This window comes from Gekko japonicus, unplaced genomic scaffold (genome assembly GCF_001447785.1).
Source record: "Gekko japonicus isolate JY-2015 unplaced genomic scaffold, Gekko_japonicus_V1.1 scaffold576, whole genome shotgun sequence".
NCBI classification, from domain to species: Eukaryota; Metazoa; Chordata; class Lepidosauria; order Squamata; family Gekkonidae; genus Gekko; species Gekko japonicus.
The window spans coordinates 629,226-648,215 of record NW_015172022.1 but is presented as its reverse complement, the minus strand read 5'-3'; the positions used below and the strand labels follow the sequence as shown (position 1 = coordinate 648,215).

The 18,990-nt window shown below is 41.9% G+C and overlaps 1 protein-coding gene across 1 annotated transcript in view; it reads right to left on the bottom strand.

Annotated features, from left to right (window-relative positions):
- Window positions 1-11,321: 11,321 nt before the first annotated feature.
- PDS5B (PDS5 cohesin associated factor B) overlaps window positions 11,322-18,990 on the bottom strand; it is an 82,066-nt gene continuing 74,397 nt past the window's right edge. The window contains exons 30-34 of the mRNA XM_015420515.1: window positions 15,941-16,040; window positions 14,771-15,219; window positions 14,575-14,676; window positions 14,112-14,250; window positions 11,322-11,733 (exon numbers count right to left, since the gene is read on the bottom strand). Coding sequence (XP_015276001.1) covers window positions 11,698-11,733; window positions 14,112-14,250; window positions 14,575-14,676; window positions 14,771-15,219; window positions 15,941-16,040 — 826 coding nt within the window. The 3' untranslated portion in view covers window positions 11,322-11,697. The remainder of the gene's footprint in view (window positions 11,734-14,111; window positions 14,251-14,574; window positions 14,677-14,770; window positions 15,220-15,940; window positions 16,041-18,990) is intronic.

The following is an 18,990-nucleotide window of genomic DNA, read 5'->3' as shown; positions in this document are numbered from 1 at the left end:
CCCTCATTCAGCCAGGAGGAGGCAGGAGAAGAGGGAGGGTAAGTTGCTTCCTCCCCGCCTCTCCCCACCCCTGCCTGCCTGGGGCCAGGGAGGGCCTTGGCGGGGCTTCCTCGCACTCCCGCCGGCCTTGCAGGTCCACCGCCAGGCCCCTGATGTCAGGGTGTGTGGCATATGCTAATGAGTTATGCTAAGGAGTTCCCCTAGCTCTTTTTCTACGAAACAAGTTAGGAATCGGCCAAAAGCACAAAAATTTTCCACCCAGTTCCTAAATACTAATAATGAAAGTACCAGTTGAATATCATTCAAAAGCCATGGTGCAGCAACTGAAAAGGCCCTGCTTCTCAATGCCAGCGGTTGACGGGGCAGACCAAGAGAAGGACTTCTAAATTAGACTTCAGTGAACCAAGGCTGATCTCAGTACAGGAGCTCTCCTTCAGAGAAGACTGTTCAGGGTTTTGTGGGTCAGATTAATCACCTATGATTTCTTTTGTTAAGGCACAGCTGTAGTTGTAAAGAAGAGAAACACTTACGTACACCTTTTTCAATAGCTATTGCAGAACCTAAGCAATCATGGAATAGCTGCTTAAGGAGGGAAAGATCAATAAATGCCAAGGAAAAATGCCGTGAAGAGAGCTCTCATCTGTTTTCTGCCAGTGGATTAAACCACCTAGAGCACTTTGCATATATCATTCTTCACACCTATTCCTTCCTGGAGGTACAAAGGAGATAATTCAAATTAGGTTTAACTAGCTAATCAGATGCAGTGTCACAAATTGTTTATCTGCCTACTAAATCCAGCCGCTTCAGTATCTTAAGGCTGTAGTCCTGAATGAAATTACTCATAAATTCTATTTGTTTCAGTGAAACTTCACTATAAAATATTTTAAACTCATCAGCTTTAGTCACTCCTATTATTCATCATATTTAAAATTAAACAATGTACTAATTACTCCCTTGGTGCTTTAAAAAAGGCCCAATTCAGCATAAAAATGGACCAAAACAGCTTAAAATAAAGTTTCCAAGATAAAATAGTGTTTTAGAAAATCAACCCATAAGAACATAACAGAAGCCTTGCTGGATCAAGCCAATGGCCCATCCAGCCCGACACGCTGTGTCACAGTGGCCAAAACCCAGGTGTCATTAGGAGCGTCACTGCCCCAGACATAGTATTCCATCTATACCTTGTGGCTAATAGCCACTGCTGGACCTCTGCTCCATGTTTATCCAACCCCGTTGAAGCTGTCTATGTTCGTAGCTGACACCACTTCCTGCAGCAGTGAATTCCACGTTAACAACTTCCTTTTATCTGTTCTAAATCTACTGCTCATCAATTTTGTTCAATGCCCAGGAAAAGTACTTATTTTTCTAACCTTCTCTATCCCATGCATAATTTTGTAATCTTCTATCACGTCACCCCTCAAGTCGTCGTTTCTCCAAGCTAAGGACCCCTAACCTCTTTAACCTTTCTTCATAGGAAAAGTGTTCCATCCCTTTAATTTAGTTGCACTTTTTTGCACCTGTTCCAATGCTATCCTTTCTGAGGTGCAGTGACCAGAACTGTACACAGTATTCCAAATGAGGCCGCACATTGATTTATACAAGGGCATTATGATACTGTCTGATTTGTTTTCAGTTCCCTTCCTCGTAGCTGACACCACTTCCTGCAGCAGTGAATTCCACGTTAACAACTTCCTTTTATCTGTTCTAAATCTACTGCTCATCAATTTTGTTCAGTGCCCAGGAAAAGTACTTCTTTTTCTACCTTATCTATCCCATGCATACTTTTGTAAACATCTATCACGTCACCCCTCGTCGTTTCTCCAAGCTAAGGAGCCCTAACCTCTTTAACCTTTCTTCATAGGAAAAGTGTTCCATCCCTTTAATTTAGTTGCACTTTTTTGCACCTGTTCCAATGCTATCCTTTCTGAGGTGCAGTGACCAGAACTGTACACAGTATTCCAAATGAAGCTGCACATTGATTTATACAAGGGCATTATGATACTGTCTGATTTGTTTTCAGTTCCCTTCCTAATAATCCCTAGCATAGCATTGGCCTTTTTTATTGCAGTCACACACTGAGTCAACATTTTCAGTGAGTTATCTACCATGACTCCAAGATCTCTCTCCTGGTCAGGTACTGCCAGTTCAGACCCCATCAACATGTATTTATAGTTGGGATTTTTAGCTCCTATGTGGATTACTTTTTACTTGAGCACACTGAACCTCATTTGCCACCTTGACACCCACTCATTCAGCCGCAACAGATCCCTCTGGAGTGCCTCGCATTCCTCCCTGGTTTTCACCACCCTGAACAACTTAGTGTCATCCCAAAACTTAGCCACTTCACTGCTTACTCCCAAGTCCAGATCATTAATGAATAAGTTAAAAAGCACCAGACTGAACCCTGCAGTACCCCACTGCTAACCACCTTCCACTGTGAAAATTGCCCATTTATACTCACTCTGTTTCCCATTAATTAACCAGTTTTTAATCCACAAGAGAACTTGTCTTCTTATCCCATGACTGCTGAGTTTGATGAGGAACTTTATTAAAAAGTTTCTGGAAGTCTAGGTAAACAATATCTATTGGGTCACCCTTGTCCATATGCTTGTTCACCCCCTCAAAGAACTTAACAGTTTAGTGAGACAAGATCTTCCCTTACAGAATCCACGCTGATTCTTCCTCAATAGATTTTGTTCATCAGTGAGCCTACTATTCTGTCTTTAATAATGGATTCCACCAACTTACCCAGTATCGACGTTATACTGACCAGCTTGTAATTTCCAGGATATCCTCTGGAACCTTTTTTTAAAGATGGGGGTTCCATTAGCTACCTTCCAGTCCTTGGGAATGGAGGCAGATTTTAGTGACAGATTGCATATTTTTGTCAGATCCACATTCACATTTGAGTTCTTTCAGAACTCTTGGACGTATGTCATCTGGTCCTGGCGATTTGTCAGTTTTTAATTTGTCCATCAGTCATAGGTACTCCTCTTTTGTCACCTCAGGTCTTTCAATACCCTTCCCAAAATCCCAAAACCCCTTAAAAGTCTGAACAGGGGGGGAAATTGACTGTTGTGACTGAAACTTTGCTTGCTTTTAACACTAATTTGACTCCTCCATGACCCCGTTCACAATGTGACCAGAAGCTACAAGTATCAGCTTCTACACACACCCCACCTTCAGAACAGAAACTCTCTTGATTTGGAGACATCAGAAATCTTCAGACACATTTGCAACCACACATTTCTGCAGCTGTTAGATGTCCATTCCATTTTTCAATTAACAACTCAGAATGGTTGACCGATACTCAATTTTTTTTGGGGGGTGTAACTGCTATTGAGTAGATGGTGAAAACCAAGGCTGACTGTTAGGAGCTCCAAGGTTGAGTGGGCGACAATGTGGCAAATGAAGTTCAGTGTTGGTAAGTGTAAGGTGATGCACACTGGGACAAACAATCTCAATTTCAAATATAGGCCAATGGGGTCTGAACTTGCTGAAACAGAGAGGGGGGAAAAAGATCTTGGGGTCATAGTGGATAGCTCAATGAGAGTGTCAACCAAGTGTGCTGCTGCACTGAAAAAGGCAAACTATGTTAGGGGCTATTAGGAAAGGGGTTGAAAATGAGCCTGTATAGATCTATGGTGCAGCCTCTCCTTCACAACAGTGTTTATCATGTGGAGGGGGAGTGTGGGCAGAAGAACAGGAATGTGCAGTCAGATGTTGTCGGCACTAAAAGACAGCCAATTTACTCACCATCAGATTGGGCAAAATGATTAAGGGGGTTGAAAAACCTTCCCTATGAGGAAAGGCTGAAAAGTCTTGGACTTTAGAAAAGAGATGGCTAAGGGGGGGACTAGAAGAACAGATAGAAAGGTAATAGAAAAGTAATACCACAAATTTGTAATAGAAATGTAATATCACCAATTTGTAACTTAAACATTTGAAAAAGAATGACTCTGACATATAAAGTAACCAAAGTTGATGAAATGTAGTTATGTACAACTTTTATTTTAAAAAATAAAAAATTTAAACATGAAAAGAGAAAGCTGACAAAGAGAACTTTTTCTCCCTCTCCCAAAATACTAGAACTTGAGGGCATCCAATTAAGCCGATGGGCAGTAGATTCAGGATGGACCAAAGGAAATATTTTACAGAGTGATAAAAATGTGGAATTCGCATTTTAATCACTGTATAAAGTATTGCCTTTTGCCAGAGGATGTAGTGATGGCTATAGGAATAAACGCTTTAAAAGGGCTTTAGACAGATTCATGGAAGTCTATCAGTGGCTACTAGCCATGGTGACTGAGGGGAACCTCCACATTCAGCAGCACTAAAACTCTGAATCAATCCCAGAGCCAGGAGGCAACATCAGGGGAAGGCCTCGGCCTCTATACTCTGGTGTTGGACCTCCAGAGGAACTGGTTGGTCACTGTGTGAGACAGGATGCTGGACTATTGGTCTGATCCAGCAGGGGGCTTGTTATGTTTTTCTAATGACTTTGTTAAAGCATCTATAGAGCTGACCTCTCCAAACTGAAGGGTAGGTGACAGGTGTTTCTGTAAAGAAATGTGCATTTGGAGTTTTGAATCTAGATCAGTAGACATTGATGAGAACTGGCTGAATTACTGAGGTGCAGGAGTTCACTCTGAGGGGCCGATGTTGGGTAACATCTATTGCCCTGTAGGATTTCTATAATTACATGCTTGTATATAGGGCAAATATCATTACACAAGGCCAGTAACAATCCAGTGCTTTCTCTACAACCTAGGTAAACAGTGTCCTTGAAGTTCTTGACCACGGAAACGTCTTCGGACAGCGCTGGCTCTTCGGCTTTGAAACGGAGATGAGCACCGCAACCCTAGACTGGCTTTCGAGCAAGGGAACCTTTACCTTTACCTTTATATAGGGCAAATATCATTACACAAGGCCAGTACCAATCCAGTGCTTTCTCTACAACCTAGGTAAACAGTGTCCTTGAAGTTCTCACAGCTCAAAGAAATGGGCAACACCATGATTATGAAATGAATTAACAAAGATGCATTGTACAGAGCCACACCACTGGTCCATCTAGAGCAGTGCTGTCTACTTGGATTGACAATGATTCTTTAAGGACCTTTATGATCCATTAAGTGCAGAGAACAGAAATTAAAGGGCTGGATCCCATGCAAAACCTATGCAGACTGAAGGGCAGAGTAGGACTTCCTGACACCCCCCTCCCGCTCGCTCTTGCATACACACACCCAGGAACAGCATGAAGCAGAAGCAGGTGGTCTGCCACAAGGAGAGAATCAGCAAAAATCATGTTTCCACCCTTCCTTCAGAGGAAACTACCCTGGGCTGTGTCAATAAAACAGGTGCTCTACCAGAGATATGCCCTGACCTGGACAGCCCAGGCTATCCTGATCTCAAATGCTAAGCAGGGCCAGGCCTGGTTAGTATTTGGATGAGAGACCACCAAGAAAGACCAGGCAAGAAGCAGATGCAGGCAACTGGCAAACTACCTCTGAATATCTCTTTGACTTGAAAATGCATGGGGTTGCTGTAAGTCAGCTGCAACTTGACTGCAACTCCTCCAACAAACCAGAGCAATAGCCCCTCCCTCAGAACAGTTACCATTGTTACGACTGCTCCATCTCCAACGGATGATGGCCTTGGCACACTGATGGACACAAACCCAGCAAATCTTGCCCATGATGAAGAAAGACAATGTGAAACGGTATCTGATTGAAAGGGGTAAGTTTAGACCTACTAAGGACATAGACTCCAGTAACATCCTTTATTAAAACCAAACATAATGACATTGGACAGTGGTGAGCTTTTGATTTATCCATAATTCTTCATCAGTCTGGATGGGGGGTGGGCAGACAAAGTAAAAATAGGTACTTCCAACCATGATCTTGAGGCTAACTATCAGCTTCTGTACAAAGAATCAGGCAAACTAAGGGGACGGGGGTGCAGAACAGAGTTGGTATCAGGCATCCTTGGTTTTGTGAGAAAAAGATAATAGTGCAGCATACCAGTGTTCTTTGTGCCTTTTTTCTTCTGGGGGGGTCTTGGGTGCAGCTGGTTGCGAAACCGGGACCATCATAGGATTCAAGCCTGTTGGGGTCATCATTGATTAGCAGAGAATGGCTGATTCTCTGAAACAGGGCATTTCAGTATAGGCTGTAGTGTAGAGTAGAAAGTTCCTGGTTGCGGGTCAAAGGAAGACAAACGGCTCAAAGACTCGTGGCTATGGTTACAATACAGAGATGGATGGTTCTAGTTATTCTAAGGTTTTTTATCTCACCAGTCGGCCAAGCGGGCTCTCAGGGTAGATATAATAAAGTTAAAATACATATAAAACTCCATACACACACCAAATTAAAACCTTAGACAAGAACAGCAGTCATAAACCGCAGTAGTGATACCAGCAGCTCGTCAGCCAAACCTGAACAAGGTTTTAACTGTGTCCTTTATATGCTGAACACTAGCAGCACTTTCAGTCAGCAATTTGTACACACATTTGAACACACACTTTATGAACCAAATAGATCAAGGTTTTCAGTGGTACAAAGTTTAACTTGCTATACAAATATGCTGTTCGCTCTTATTACTTGTTTCTTGTTTTCCCCTATCTCTCAGACAGCAAGATACATGTGCTAAGGTAGCATAGGGTGCAACAATTTGCAGCTCTTCCTTGCTGTGTAGTACTGGGTTGCATTTGCAATTTTGCTTGTAGAAAACAAAGGCATTTATACATCTAAATTTGACAAATTCACTACAAGTTCAGTTTTCTTTGAATTCATTACTGCAGGCTCTTGCACTGTTTTGAGTTTATTTCCAAATACCTTCACCTTAATTTCTAGTTTGCTGGCATACAGTTATGTCTGACTGGAGACGGACATAACATGGCTGGGGCTTTGTTCAGGATCTAATTCTAGCCAAAGATTTGCACTAACTCCAAGTGTATTCCAACCTTGTCTTAGCTTTACATATAGTAAAAACGTTGCCTGCAACTCACCCTATCTTCAACTTTACAAACCCTTGTTTTGATAGCTCTGACAGCTGACTTACTGCCGCATTCCTGTTTTCCTGCCATATGGCATGTAAATCATTGCCAAGATATAGTGACCACAATTTCTGTTAACATCTACTGTCAATAATTGTATTTGTGTGGCTGCTGTTCAAATCATATGTCATATTCATACAGAAATTAATTCCAGCACCAAAAAGCATTTCAATACGCTGATGCTATTTTAAGCCCTCTATACAATAATACAATGTGGAAGCCAACACATGAAGTAAATACTGAATTTACACATGTGTTTTATTACATAAAGCAGCACAAACACACTGCAGAACCAAAAAAGAGGTAATTCCCAAATTATGTATTTCTTAGTATATCTGGCAAAACAAGTTAATACTGCATTATACGTTGCTTCTGCAAGAATCAGCTTTATAAGTTCCACTATATGAACAATTTTTCCCACAGATGTGATGCAATAGGGAAACACTGGAACAGTTTAGAATAATGCAGATTCACGAGATACTGAGAACAAGGTTGCTAAACTGCAACCATTAACATTCAGACAACCCACAGACCCACTGAATTGGATCCAATGAACTGCAAATGGAACAAAATTGATCTGTCCTCCTTCGCTCCTCAAAAGATTGCTTTTTGGATACACAATGGGATGCTGCATGGAAGGTTCCAACTTGAAGGGAAATCAGCTGAAACCATCCCACACAAATGGTGGAAAACCTGTGCAACAGTACGGGGAGTGATATTTACATTTTATTGGGAACATATTTTCAGGGAGTTGCAGAGAAGACATCCATCTTTTCAGAGAGTTGCAGAGAAGAGATCCATTCTGTAAATTAATTCCATTCAGTTTATTGAATTCAAACACTGATGGAAAAACACTGGGACAACACAGTATATAGATAGCAGCCTCGGCGTTATGGCAACTCTGGGGATTTTAGTATGGACTTGGGCTATAGCTAAGTAAACAAAACCGAAGCAGGAACCTGTGACAGATTCTACATTTACCCCCAGAATCTGTTTCATTTTTCCATTTGGGAGGTGGCAGCTGTGCTCTGCCTTACTGCCAAACGAGTACTATACTGTCATACCTTTGAATTTCTGAAGGCTTGAAGTCATGTTAAATATCTCCTAACATGATAGAAGGTTGATCACAATATTCTTACACAACATCGTGCTTTTCATAGTTACAAAATAAGATAGATGAAAAACCAATAAGTACTCTGATCATTGTTGCCTTCCCACAAGGGAGGCAATCCTTTCACAGGAGAGAGAAAAAATGTTACAGTTGCTCCAAAATTATCTCTGACACCAAGGAAAGTAGCAAATTAAGATTTCCATTATCGCTAAAACTGCAAGGAGAGATGCAGTTGCCCAAACATCTCCAAATGTGACTATTCTGTCTTGTGTGATCTAATGGGACCCTACCACTGCATTGTCCAGGTATAACATGGCCAAGTTGCCCCAATCTCTTCAGAACACAGCCACTTAATTGATGAGTTGAAACAATGTCCAACACATGGTAAATCTAAAACAGAGGCCACAACTGTCTGCCTGACTTTTGCCAGGAGCCCAAAGTTCACACTGTACCAGTGTCAATTCTTTCTGCACTCCCAACACGCTACCAAAACTCCTGTGCAAATGAACTTTTCTGCTGCTTTGACAGCTCCCACACTATTCACCGCATCTTTTAAAAACTTCTGTTGCCCCCAGGTCAATGCCATACCATAATACCAATAGACAAACAGCCTTCTGCTTCACCAACTACAAGGCACAAGAGAAGCCCAACCAGATGGTGGGAACATCTGTCATTATTTAACAACGAGCCTAGCACTGATAGTACAATATTTTCCCTTTCCTCCTATGAATTAGCATTTGGGATCTAAAAATTTCTATCAGTTTTAGCTATCCCATACATTTGCATTTTTGGAAATGAATGCAAAAAGAAATATGAGAAAAACAACAAGCCTTTGGACACTAAGTCATACTCAAGACCTCATATGGCCAATTAAAAAAACATACACAGATCACTGTACGTTTCCCTGTTACACTGCAGCAAGAAAATGAAACCAAGTGGATTAGTGGGCTGCAGGCTACAGCAAGAAAACCTACTGTAATCTCATAAGAATTTCATACTGGAACTTGTAACACTGAGTTCAATTTGACTGTTTAATGTTATACAGTACATACTATAAACTGAACATAATCGAAGAGCACACTAACTGAATTTTAGCAAATTATCTCTCTATACATTATTTACTGTAGCTACTGTATGCCAATCTCAACGTGTTAGTACATAACGTAGTCATTTTATAACAGTATGGGGAGAATAAAATGCAAATGTTCTGAACATTATCATAGAATCTGCACCGGTTTGACCAATTACACATAATAATCAAAGAAATGAACATTTCTACTGAAAAACTATATTGAATTTATATTAACATTTTATAATTAATTGATATGCAGCAATATTAAGGGAAATAATGATCCAATTGTGTCCATACAAACAAATCTTCCACATACTGCAAGCAGTTTCTGTATCTGTATCATACTTTGTATAAAATGGTCTTAAGATAAATACTCCATAAATGTTGTCAGTGCAATTCTGTAAATGAAAAAAGGGATACTAAGTTTGAAGTTGTTTTTTTAACAGGATATAAAATCTCTAATTTGCACTGCTAAATTGTAAGCAATCCGCTTGTTACTTGTACAAGATAAACTATCTAGGTGAAGTCATCTGAGCCAACCTACTCTTGTAGACAGCTGTTATCCAAAACTATGGCCATAAAAATATAGGAGAGCCAAAGAGGAATAATTACTAGCTAACAGAGTTACTAGAAAAAAGCACTTAAGCAGTACAGCTTGATTAACACAAACTGTCTGGCCTTAACTATTGCTGCTGCTGAATAATTACAAAAAAAAAATCAATAAAAATTATATAATTAAAAAAGCTTAGAAAAAAGTTGATTTTCCTCTGAAAAATATACTTGCAAACGTGCTCCAAAACTACCACAATTTTTCACACGCCTTCCCCCAGTATACAATCCCTTGAAATGTTTACTTTAAAAGATGCCTTTGTTAATTTTATGACAATGTTCCATTATTCGAGATAAAATATTAATAAATTAAAATTTGATTCTCTCACATTAGCTGCTAGCAAGAAGAGGAAAACAGAATGAAAAACTATAAAGTGTGCTTGGCTAAGCATAAATAATAACCTATACATTTTGGTTCAAAGACAGTTTGCAAAACTGCATACAGAGGAATAATGTATTAAGTGGTTTGTTCCTTGTTTTCGCAAGTATATCCAAGAAACAAAGTTCAACCACTCTAAGGTAGGACATACGCTCCATACAGATTTGGAATACCCTGACTGAAACATTCTGCAGCTGATCATAGAATTGAAAAGACCTCATAAGCCCCCCCCCCCGGCAACACACACAACAATACACAACAAAAAAGGTAAACAAAAAAGAAAAAGTACAATAAACTCTTGGTAGAATATTCTTCTCACAAGGCAATGTAGCATATCCTAAGCCAGATAAAACTTTTTTAAAAAAAATTACATCGCAATTTCATTACCTTTTGTCATAAACATGCAACTCACTGTGAAATACAAAAACACTTGGCTCTGAAGAACAGCTTTATAAAGACAGACTGCATCAATAAAATTTTCTTTCTGATTAACTTTACACGGTAATAAAACCTGTATTTTTTGCTAAAGTTCAGATATCAGGTTTCATATTAGAATGAAATAATTTGCTCTTTGTGAACATAATGTTCAGGAGAGAATATACACATTGAAATACTAGACTAATAAAAAATTCAATTACAGAATTTTATTGATACAGTAGATTAACAAAAACTAATAAGGAAAATAAGATGATAAGATTTCATTACATTATTTAATAACACATTTTAAAAATTAAAATATTAAATCCTTTTGAAATTCTCAATGCCACTAGAGGTCCAGAGAAGTCTGGTATCAATACTGAGGTGTGAAAAATGAATCCTGTTTCACAAATCTGCATCTGGCTGATTTTTTTTTATCTCACATAATGCTAAAGCAATTTGGCATCTCCAGAGACAGCTGGGTTGCCAAAAGTAAACACTGGATTACATACATTAAGGAAAACAGACCGTGTCTCTTCTGTTACTTTCCAACAAATAGTGTCAAAGAAAGTGTCACTATTTTGTCAAGCTGATTATTTTTCACAGTTAAATGCCAAGAAAAATAAAAATACAAACACTGACAGATATTGCTTGAAATCCATTCTAACAATTTTTTCTCTTTTTTTGAAATCAACAAATCTAACAAACAGTCTGGCACTGTCAGGTTTAAAGCCGCAGTAAAACCTATACAAGCACTTTAGAAGTCAGAAACATTTAAAAAAGGGATTATTTACAGGTGGTTTTTTCAGTTCATGTGTCTATATAGCCAGCACACATTACACATCACAAAAACCCACAGTTAATGATATTAACATGTGCATGGCTTATGCTTGTGACCTAGGAACTCCAAAAGCAGGGGCAGGAAACAAAGATTTGTCTAATTCTCTTTAGCAACCCCACTGTGAGCACCGATAGCGTTGTTCAGCCTCATGCTTTATGTATATTAAGAGCATTCTTCAAAGCTTCCACTTGAAAAGGCTGATAATGTGACTTGTTCATCGCCTTTCCCTTTTGGACGTCCTCCGGCTTACCTGTGAAAGACACCAAAATCCAGAATCATGTCTCAATTCAGCCGAGGAGAACACGGCATATCAGCTGGTTTCCACAGACATTATTATTCCCTGGATCAGAAATCTTATGTTACCTGGCGTGCGTGACCGAGACATGGGTGCAGGATGGGGAGACTGTAGCTCTCTCCCAACTTGCCCCACCTGGGTTCTTGGTCCTACAACAATTACGGACTAAGGAGCGGGGGGGGGGAGTGGCTATTTTAATTCGGGAGGCTTACTCCCTCTGGGCGTTCCCACCGTTGCAGATCATGGGCATGGAGTGTGTCGGCTTGGTGTTGGAGGCCAAGGAGAGTTTGGCAATCTGCCTGGTGTACTGACCACCTAACGCACCGGCCAGTAGCCTGCCATCCCTGATGGAGGCTGTATCAGGCTGGCTGCCTCCAATCAGGCAGCAGACCTAGTGGCATCCATGGCGGCACTGGGATACCCAGGAGCTGCGGCTTATGAAGCGAGAGCTGAGACGGCTAGAGATGGTGGCGTCGTGCTTGCAAAGAGGCAACCAGAGCATCTTATAGGACATTTATGAGATCCTATGACAGGGCAGCCAATGCCACTAAGAGAGAATTCTATACGGCCGCAATTGCGGCTGCAATTGCATCCACGAGCTCGCACCCAGCCGAACTGTTTAGAACGATTCGGTCTTTAACAGCTCTGCCACAGGGCAGGCACAACGGTAAGGAAATGGATACTGGCTGTGAGGCATTTGCGAGCTCTTTCGCAGATAAAGTCTTGGCGCTCCGCTGTGATCTCCCCGCCACAGTTGAAACAGTGAGCGAACTCGAGGCCTCTTGCACGTCTTCGATTTTGGGTTTGGATTGTTTTAGCCCGCTCAACCTTGAGGAAGCTGACAGATTACTCATATCTGTGCGCCCAACCACATGCAGCCTTGATCCGTGCCCTTCCTGGCTCGTAAAAGCGGGCCACGAGGGGTTTCGAGGTGCCTTGAGGGAGATTGTTAACAGTCCCTTTCGGAGGGGCGGTTCCCGGAGACACTCAAGGAAGCGATGGTCCACCCTCTCTTGAAAAAACCAACTTTGGACCCAGCCGAATTGGCCAACACTGCCAGGTCAGCCTTTTACCACCTTAGGCTGATTCGGCAGTTGGTCCCCTTCCTCGACCGCAATGACCTGGCAACAGTGATCCATGCGACAGTCACCTCGAGGTTAGACTACTGTAATACTCTCTATATGGGGCTGCCTTTGTCGCAAATCCAGAAGCTGCAGTTAGTGCAGAATGCTTTGGCCAGGCTTTTAATGGGCCTCCCTAGATGGGAGCACATTCAGCCTATGCTGAAAGCGCTGCACTGGCTGCCAATAGCATACTGAGTGCGCTTCAAAGTGCTGGTTTTGACCTTTAAAGCCCTATATGGCCAGGGTCCAACATACCTAAGGGACTGCCTTTCCCCACATATACCCCAAAGGGCACTACGGTTGGGGGTACAACATCGGCTAGTGATCCCAGGCCCCAGGAAGGCCCAGCTTGCTGCAACCAGGGCCAGGCATTTTCGGTGGAGGCTCCTACCTGGTGGAATGAGCTCCTGGAGGAGATCAGGGCCCTGCGGGACCTCTTACAGTTCCGCAGGGCCTGCAAGACGGAGCTTGTCCGCCAGGCTTTTGATTAGGAGCCGCCACTACCACCAGCACCAATGACCCCTGGTAACAACGGGGACGGCCCTCTATGAAGATCGAACTACAGCAGTACGGTGGATCGGTACCGCTGGACTGGGACAGTGTAACATCTTCAGGACACCATCTTGCTTTAATTGAAGACAAATAGCACTGAGCACTTTATTATGTAAAATTGTTTGCTTTTATGTATCGGCACACGGTGCCCTTATTTGTGAGCTGCCCTGAGCCCATTCGTGGGGAGGGAGGGGTAGAAATTTAATAAATAACAATAATAATGTTAGTCTATTGCAGCAAAACAAAAGTCCAGTGGCACTTTAACTGTTTATTCCAGCATGAGGCTGCTTCCACATGGACATGGAGTTGGCTGCTTATCTATATTTTGACCAACTAGTATTGTAAAACACAACTAGATGTGGATTGAAATAATGTATTTAAAAGCTTTATATAGATCTATAAAATTCATGTGAAACTCCACATGAAATTACCCAAAAAGAAAACAGATGCAATTGCATCATCAACACAGACGCCCATCCTTTTAAAACTGAGACTTCTGCTACAATTTGGGAAATAGAAAACAGGAAATGTGAGTCCTCTTTCACAACACCTTTGTGATTTGAGAGGTGCCTCTGTCATGTATTTAAATTTAGGCTACAAGTTTATGAACTGTACAGAGGACACCTACAGGGCCTGTAATGCGTAATATATTCTTACTCTGATTGTGGAAACCTCCTCTTCTTCCATTTCTACTTCTTGGGGTATATCTTCAACAGGAGAACTACTCTGAAATACATCCATCTCTTCACCAGATTCATTTTCTTTACTTGCTGTTTGTTTTGACCGTGCAGCTCTTCTAAAACATAAATCAAATCTTCACTACACAAATTACATTTAAGCAAGCAGGACTTGGGGGGGGGGGGATGATGGGGAGAGATGGTGGCCATCATACCACCTGCATGGTTTCACTCTCTCTTCAAAGTTCTTTCTAACTTTTCCCTTGTTGTTGACTACTGGTGTCATGCTGTCATTTACCACCTGCTTGAGAGCCATCCTTAAGAAACCTGACTCCAAGCAGACCTGGTCCCAGCAAACCCGGGTGGCTAACGGCTTGAGCAGACACTGCTTGATCACCTCTTAACCATTTCATGGCCTCCATAATAATGGCATAATGTCTTACCCTTTTTTTGGCTGTGCAGTTGGTGTTTTTGGTGGTCTTCCTCGTCTTTTCTGTGGTGTAGACTGGTTAGACTCAGTTGTACTTATTTCTGATGATTCAGATCTGTTTTGGAAGCATACCGAAGTTACATGGCAAATTTAAAATGAATTTTCAAGCTGAAAGCTTACGGCAGGGTTTACAAAACAAAAGGACACACCTTTGTTGTGCTTTCCTTGGTGTCGTGTACTGCCGACCTTTCGGCTTTTGCTCTATATTCTCTATTTGCCTTTCTTCCTCCTCCTCTTCCTCCTCCTCCTCCTCTACAGGTTTAACTGGTGCAGCTTTTTTTCTACCTCGTTTAGAAGTCTTTACTGCTGGTTCTTCCTTTTGTGTGCCTCCACTAGCTGCCTTTGGAGGTCGCCCTCTTCTTCCCTTCTTTGGTGGACTATTCTGTTCATCTTCACTTTCTAAGACATCTTCCTTTAGCCTTTTTTCCTCTGACCACTGGGGCTCCTCAGACTCTGAAACAGCTGCAGCTCTCTTCCTCCCTCTCTGACCACTCCTGAGTTTTGGTTCTTGTCCCAGTTTATTCAGGTCATCCATACCTAACTTCTCTTCTGGGTCCGTGATAATTTTCTTTCTACCTCTGGGCTTTTCGAGCTCTGACTAAGGACGAAAAGAAAAAGATTACTTCTTCCATCAAATGTGTCAAGATTCTATTTGTGAAATGAAAAAATGTAATCAATGGCCATGCACTCAATCAAAATGAGCTGATAACACTTTTTGAAGATAAAGAAATTTGATAAAGTTCTCTAATTAATAAATTACATATTGATTGACCAGAAGCCTACGGTATGCTACAGAAGTCAATACTTAAACTCAAGTGCTGGACTGTTCTTGCAGTCTTGCCCAGCTGCAGAAATATACAAATTACTAGATAATTCCAATATTATAAAAGCAAATTATTTTAATAGTGATTAAAAAAAACAAGATAATCTCTCTAAGCCATTCCTTTAATTAGATACCAACACACAGTCACTATAACTGAATTATGTTAGCGCTCCTATTGCTATTTTAAAAAGATAAGATGTATGAGAACAACTGGCAGATCATCTCAAACAGCAGAAATGAGTTCTGCTTATTTTTCACATCACAGAGTTTAATCTTGAAGGTTAACCTGCCTTTCGATACAGAGTCAGCCACGGGGATGACAATTTATTAGAAATTCTTTTCTATGTTTAGATTATTTTAAATTTAGTTTTACATAATTTTTATGCCACCTTTCTGTGCCTCGGTAGCTTTCAAAAATGATACCACAAAATATGAACTAAACAGTAAAACGCAGCAACAGAATGAACAACCTGCAGTGCAATTCACTCATCCTTACAATTTCAGGGTCATCTCTCTTGTCATTCTTCTTCCCTGGCAAAGGTGAAGCCATGGTATAGTCTTCATTTTCACTGTGGTCCATTTCAGTACTATCTAGTCTAGTACAATACAAATGTTTACAATTATTAGAATCACAATCTATCCTATTGGATCCTTTCTAATCCAAATGCCTAAGAGACAACAGTTTCCAGATAAAGTCTCAAGCAACAAATTAAATGCTAACAAGAATTCATTTTAACAGGTAACATGTTCATTCACTTTCTGCCTAAAACAGACAGGCTAAATATCTATTTTTATGACAGGCAGCATACATGTTTTGATCATGGAAGCTGCACAGTGTAGCATTTACAAATAGATTTTTCCCCCTTCCCTGTTGGTAGAAACTGGGCCTATTAGGGTGCAGGATTACAGGATGTACCAGCATACAGGCACAGAAGGAAGGTCAGTGAATCTAGACAAGACAAGAGGTAATGCTGGTTGGGGAAGGCTGAGATTCTAGAGGGACTGAATCCACCCGTCCTAGATGGAGTGACCAGGTCAGGAGCCTGGGGTTGCTCATGGACCCTGCCTTGTGGTTTGAAAAATAGGTTGACCTAGTAGCCAGGGGCACCTTTCTGTCAGCTGCATGTGATCCACCCACTATCTCATTACCTAGACTCAGTCGATCTGGCCATGCTAAGCCATACTTCTGCAGCCTCATGACTGGATTACTGCAACATGCTCTATGTGAGACTGCCCTTGAAAACAACTGGGAAACTACAGCTGGTCCAGAATGCAGCAGCCCAACCATTGTCAGGGACTAGCTGCATGAACATATGTTGTCCATCTGGAAACAGCTATATTGGCTGCCAGACCATATCTGAGTTCAATTGAAGGTGCTTGTTACAACCTTTAATGCCCTTAATGACAAAGGACCCACATATCTGAAGGACCATCTCATTCCATATGTCCCTGTGTGCCAACTATAGTCGTCAGGCACCATCTGTTGGCTATCCTACCACGTAGGCTGCCCCATCTGGCATTGACCAGAGCCTGGGCCTTTTCTATCATGCTCCAGATCTATGGAACAGGCTCCCTGGAGTGGTGAGGAGACCCACTCCTTGGAGATCTTCAGAAGGCGGTGCAAGGCCTGCCTGTTTGCCAGGGCTTTTAATGCCAGGCATCTTTTAAGAGGGATGGAGAGAGAGATTTGGAGTTTGCTACTTTATTTTTGGTTTTAACAGACCATGTTTTTAGTTTTTATTGTAAGCTGCCTTAAACCATGAGGAAAGGTGGGGCACAAATGTTTTAATAAATAAATAAATGTTCTTTTTAAGTCCACAGCCATTCACTTATACTAGAGAAAGTAAATTAGTACATTCGTCAGGAGCACCACTGGGGTGTCTACGGGAGAAGGATATGGCACTGATGACCCCAATATCTAAAGTGAGGGGCAGGATGCTGCCTCTGACCACTCCCCAGCAATGTTCCCTCTAAGCCGTGGAGTTCTGTGAGCAAAAATTCTACTTTGTGAGCTACTGGCATTAAAGTAGTGAGCCAGCAATTTGGCTGCTGCATAAATTAGTTTGCTCTGGAGGCTGGAGCCATCCTTCCTGAGCTAAGGCAAAAATGTGTGAGCTGCAGGCTAAAAAACTGTGAGCTAGCTCACACGAACTCAGCTTAGAGGGAACACTGCTCCCCAGATAGCTGCCAATTTATTTCACTCCGAAAAGACACAACAGAAGCCATTCCAATTAAGCAATAACTATATCCTGATTTCTAGGTACTCCACCTATCCTTTTCAATCAGCACTCACTTATTCCAGCAGTGAGTGCAAAAATGAAGTACCACATTGCTGAAATTTCTTGTTTTAACGATAGTTTCAGAGGGTAGCCATGTTGATCTGTAGTAGAATAGCTAGACTCAAGTCCAGTAGCACCTCAGTGACAAGATTTTCGGGGTATATAAGCTTTTGGGAGTGAAAGCTGTCAAAGTTTGCTGCAACCAGGGCCAGGGCCTACTCAGTGGCGGCTCCTACCTGGTGGAATGAGCTCCCGGAGGAGATCAGGGCCCTGCGGGACCTTGTATAGTTCCACAGGGCCTGCAAGTCAGAGCTCTTCTGCCAGGCTTTCGATTAGGAGCTGCCACTACCACCATCACCAACGAACCTGGATGGAGGCAACATCTACTGGACACCATCTTGTCTTAATTTAAGAGCAACAGTACTGAGCACTTTATGTAATTTGGATATTTATTCGATTTTATCTTGTTTTACTTGGTTTTATGTATTGGCACATGGTGCCCTTGTTTGTTAGCCGCCCCGAGCCCATTTGTGGGGAGGGCGGTGTAGACATGTAAATTTTTTAAAAAAAGCAAAGAGAACATTGACTCTAAAAAGCTCAGACCGAGAAAGTCTTGTTGGTCTCTAAAGTGTTACTGGACTCGAATCTAGGTGTTTTAAAGAATAGTTCACTGAGGATTAAACCACTGATGCTCTTCCTTGTTTTGTCTCCCAGATGGAGGGGGAAAATAACGTCAAATCCATGTAATAAAATGAAGGTGATTATCTTATATTCTAATTTCCAACAGAGGGCGCCGTGTGCGGATACTTATTTCCACTAACAGGAAGCTCACTCTGCCCCAACAGCTTTTCCTACATAGTGAGTATACCTCCTGTGTCTGCAGAAAAATCCAAGAAGTAAAAAAATCCCTCCAGGGACGGCTGAATCCCCCCAAATACCTTTTGAAATGGCCTCTGCAGGTATCTAACTCCAGGCATCAACGGTGAGAGAGAGATTAGAACGTTCGAGGGGGGGGAAGGAGGCTTCTAACTGGCTCCGTCATTAAAAGGGTGGGGGAAGGGCCCTTTCCAGGCCTCCTTTGGCCTTTCAAGGCGGGAGGGAGGAAGGGAGCCGTGGGGCCTGGCCTGACAAGAGTTGCCAGTGCCAGGCTGGGGGATTTCTTGAGATTTTGTGGAGGCCTGGGTTTGGGAAGGGAGAGGCCTCAGTTGGGTATAATGCCACAGAGTCCACCCTCAAAAGCAGCCATTTCCTCCAGGGAGACAGATCT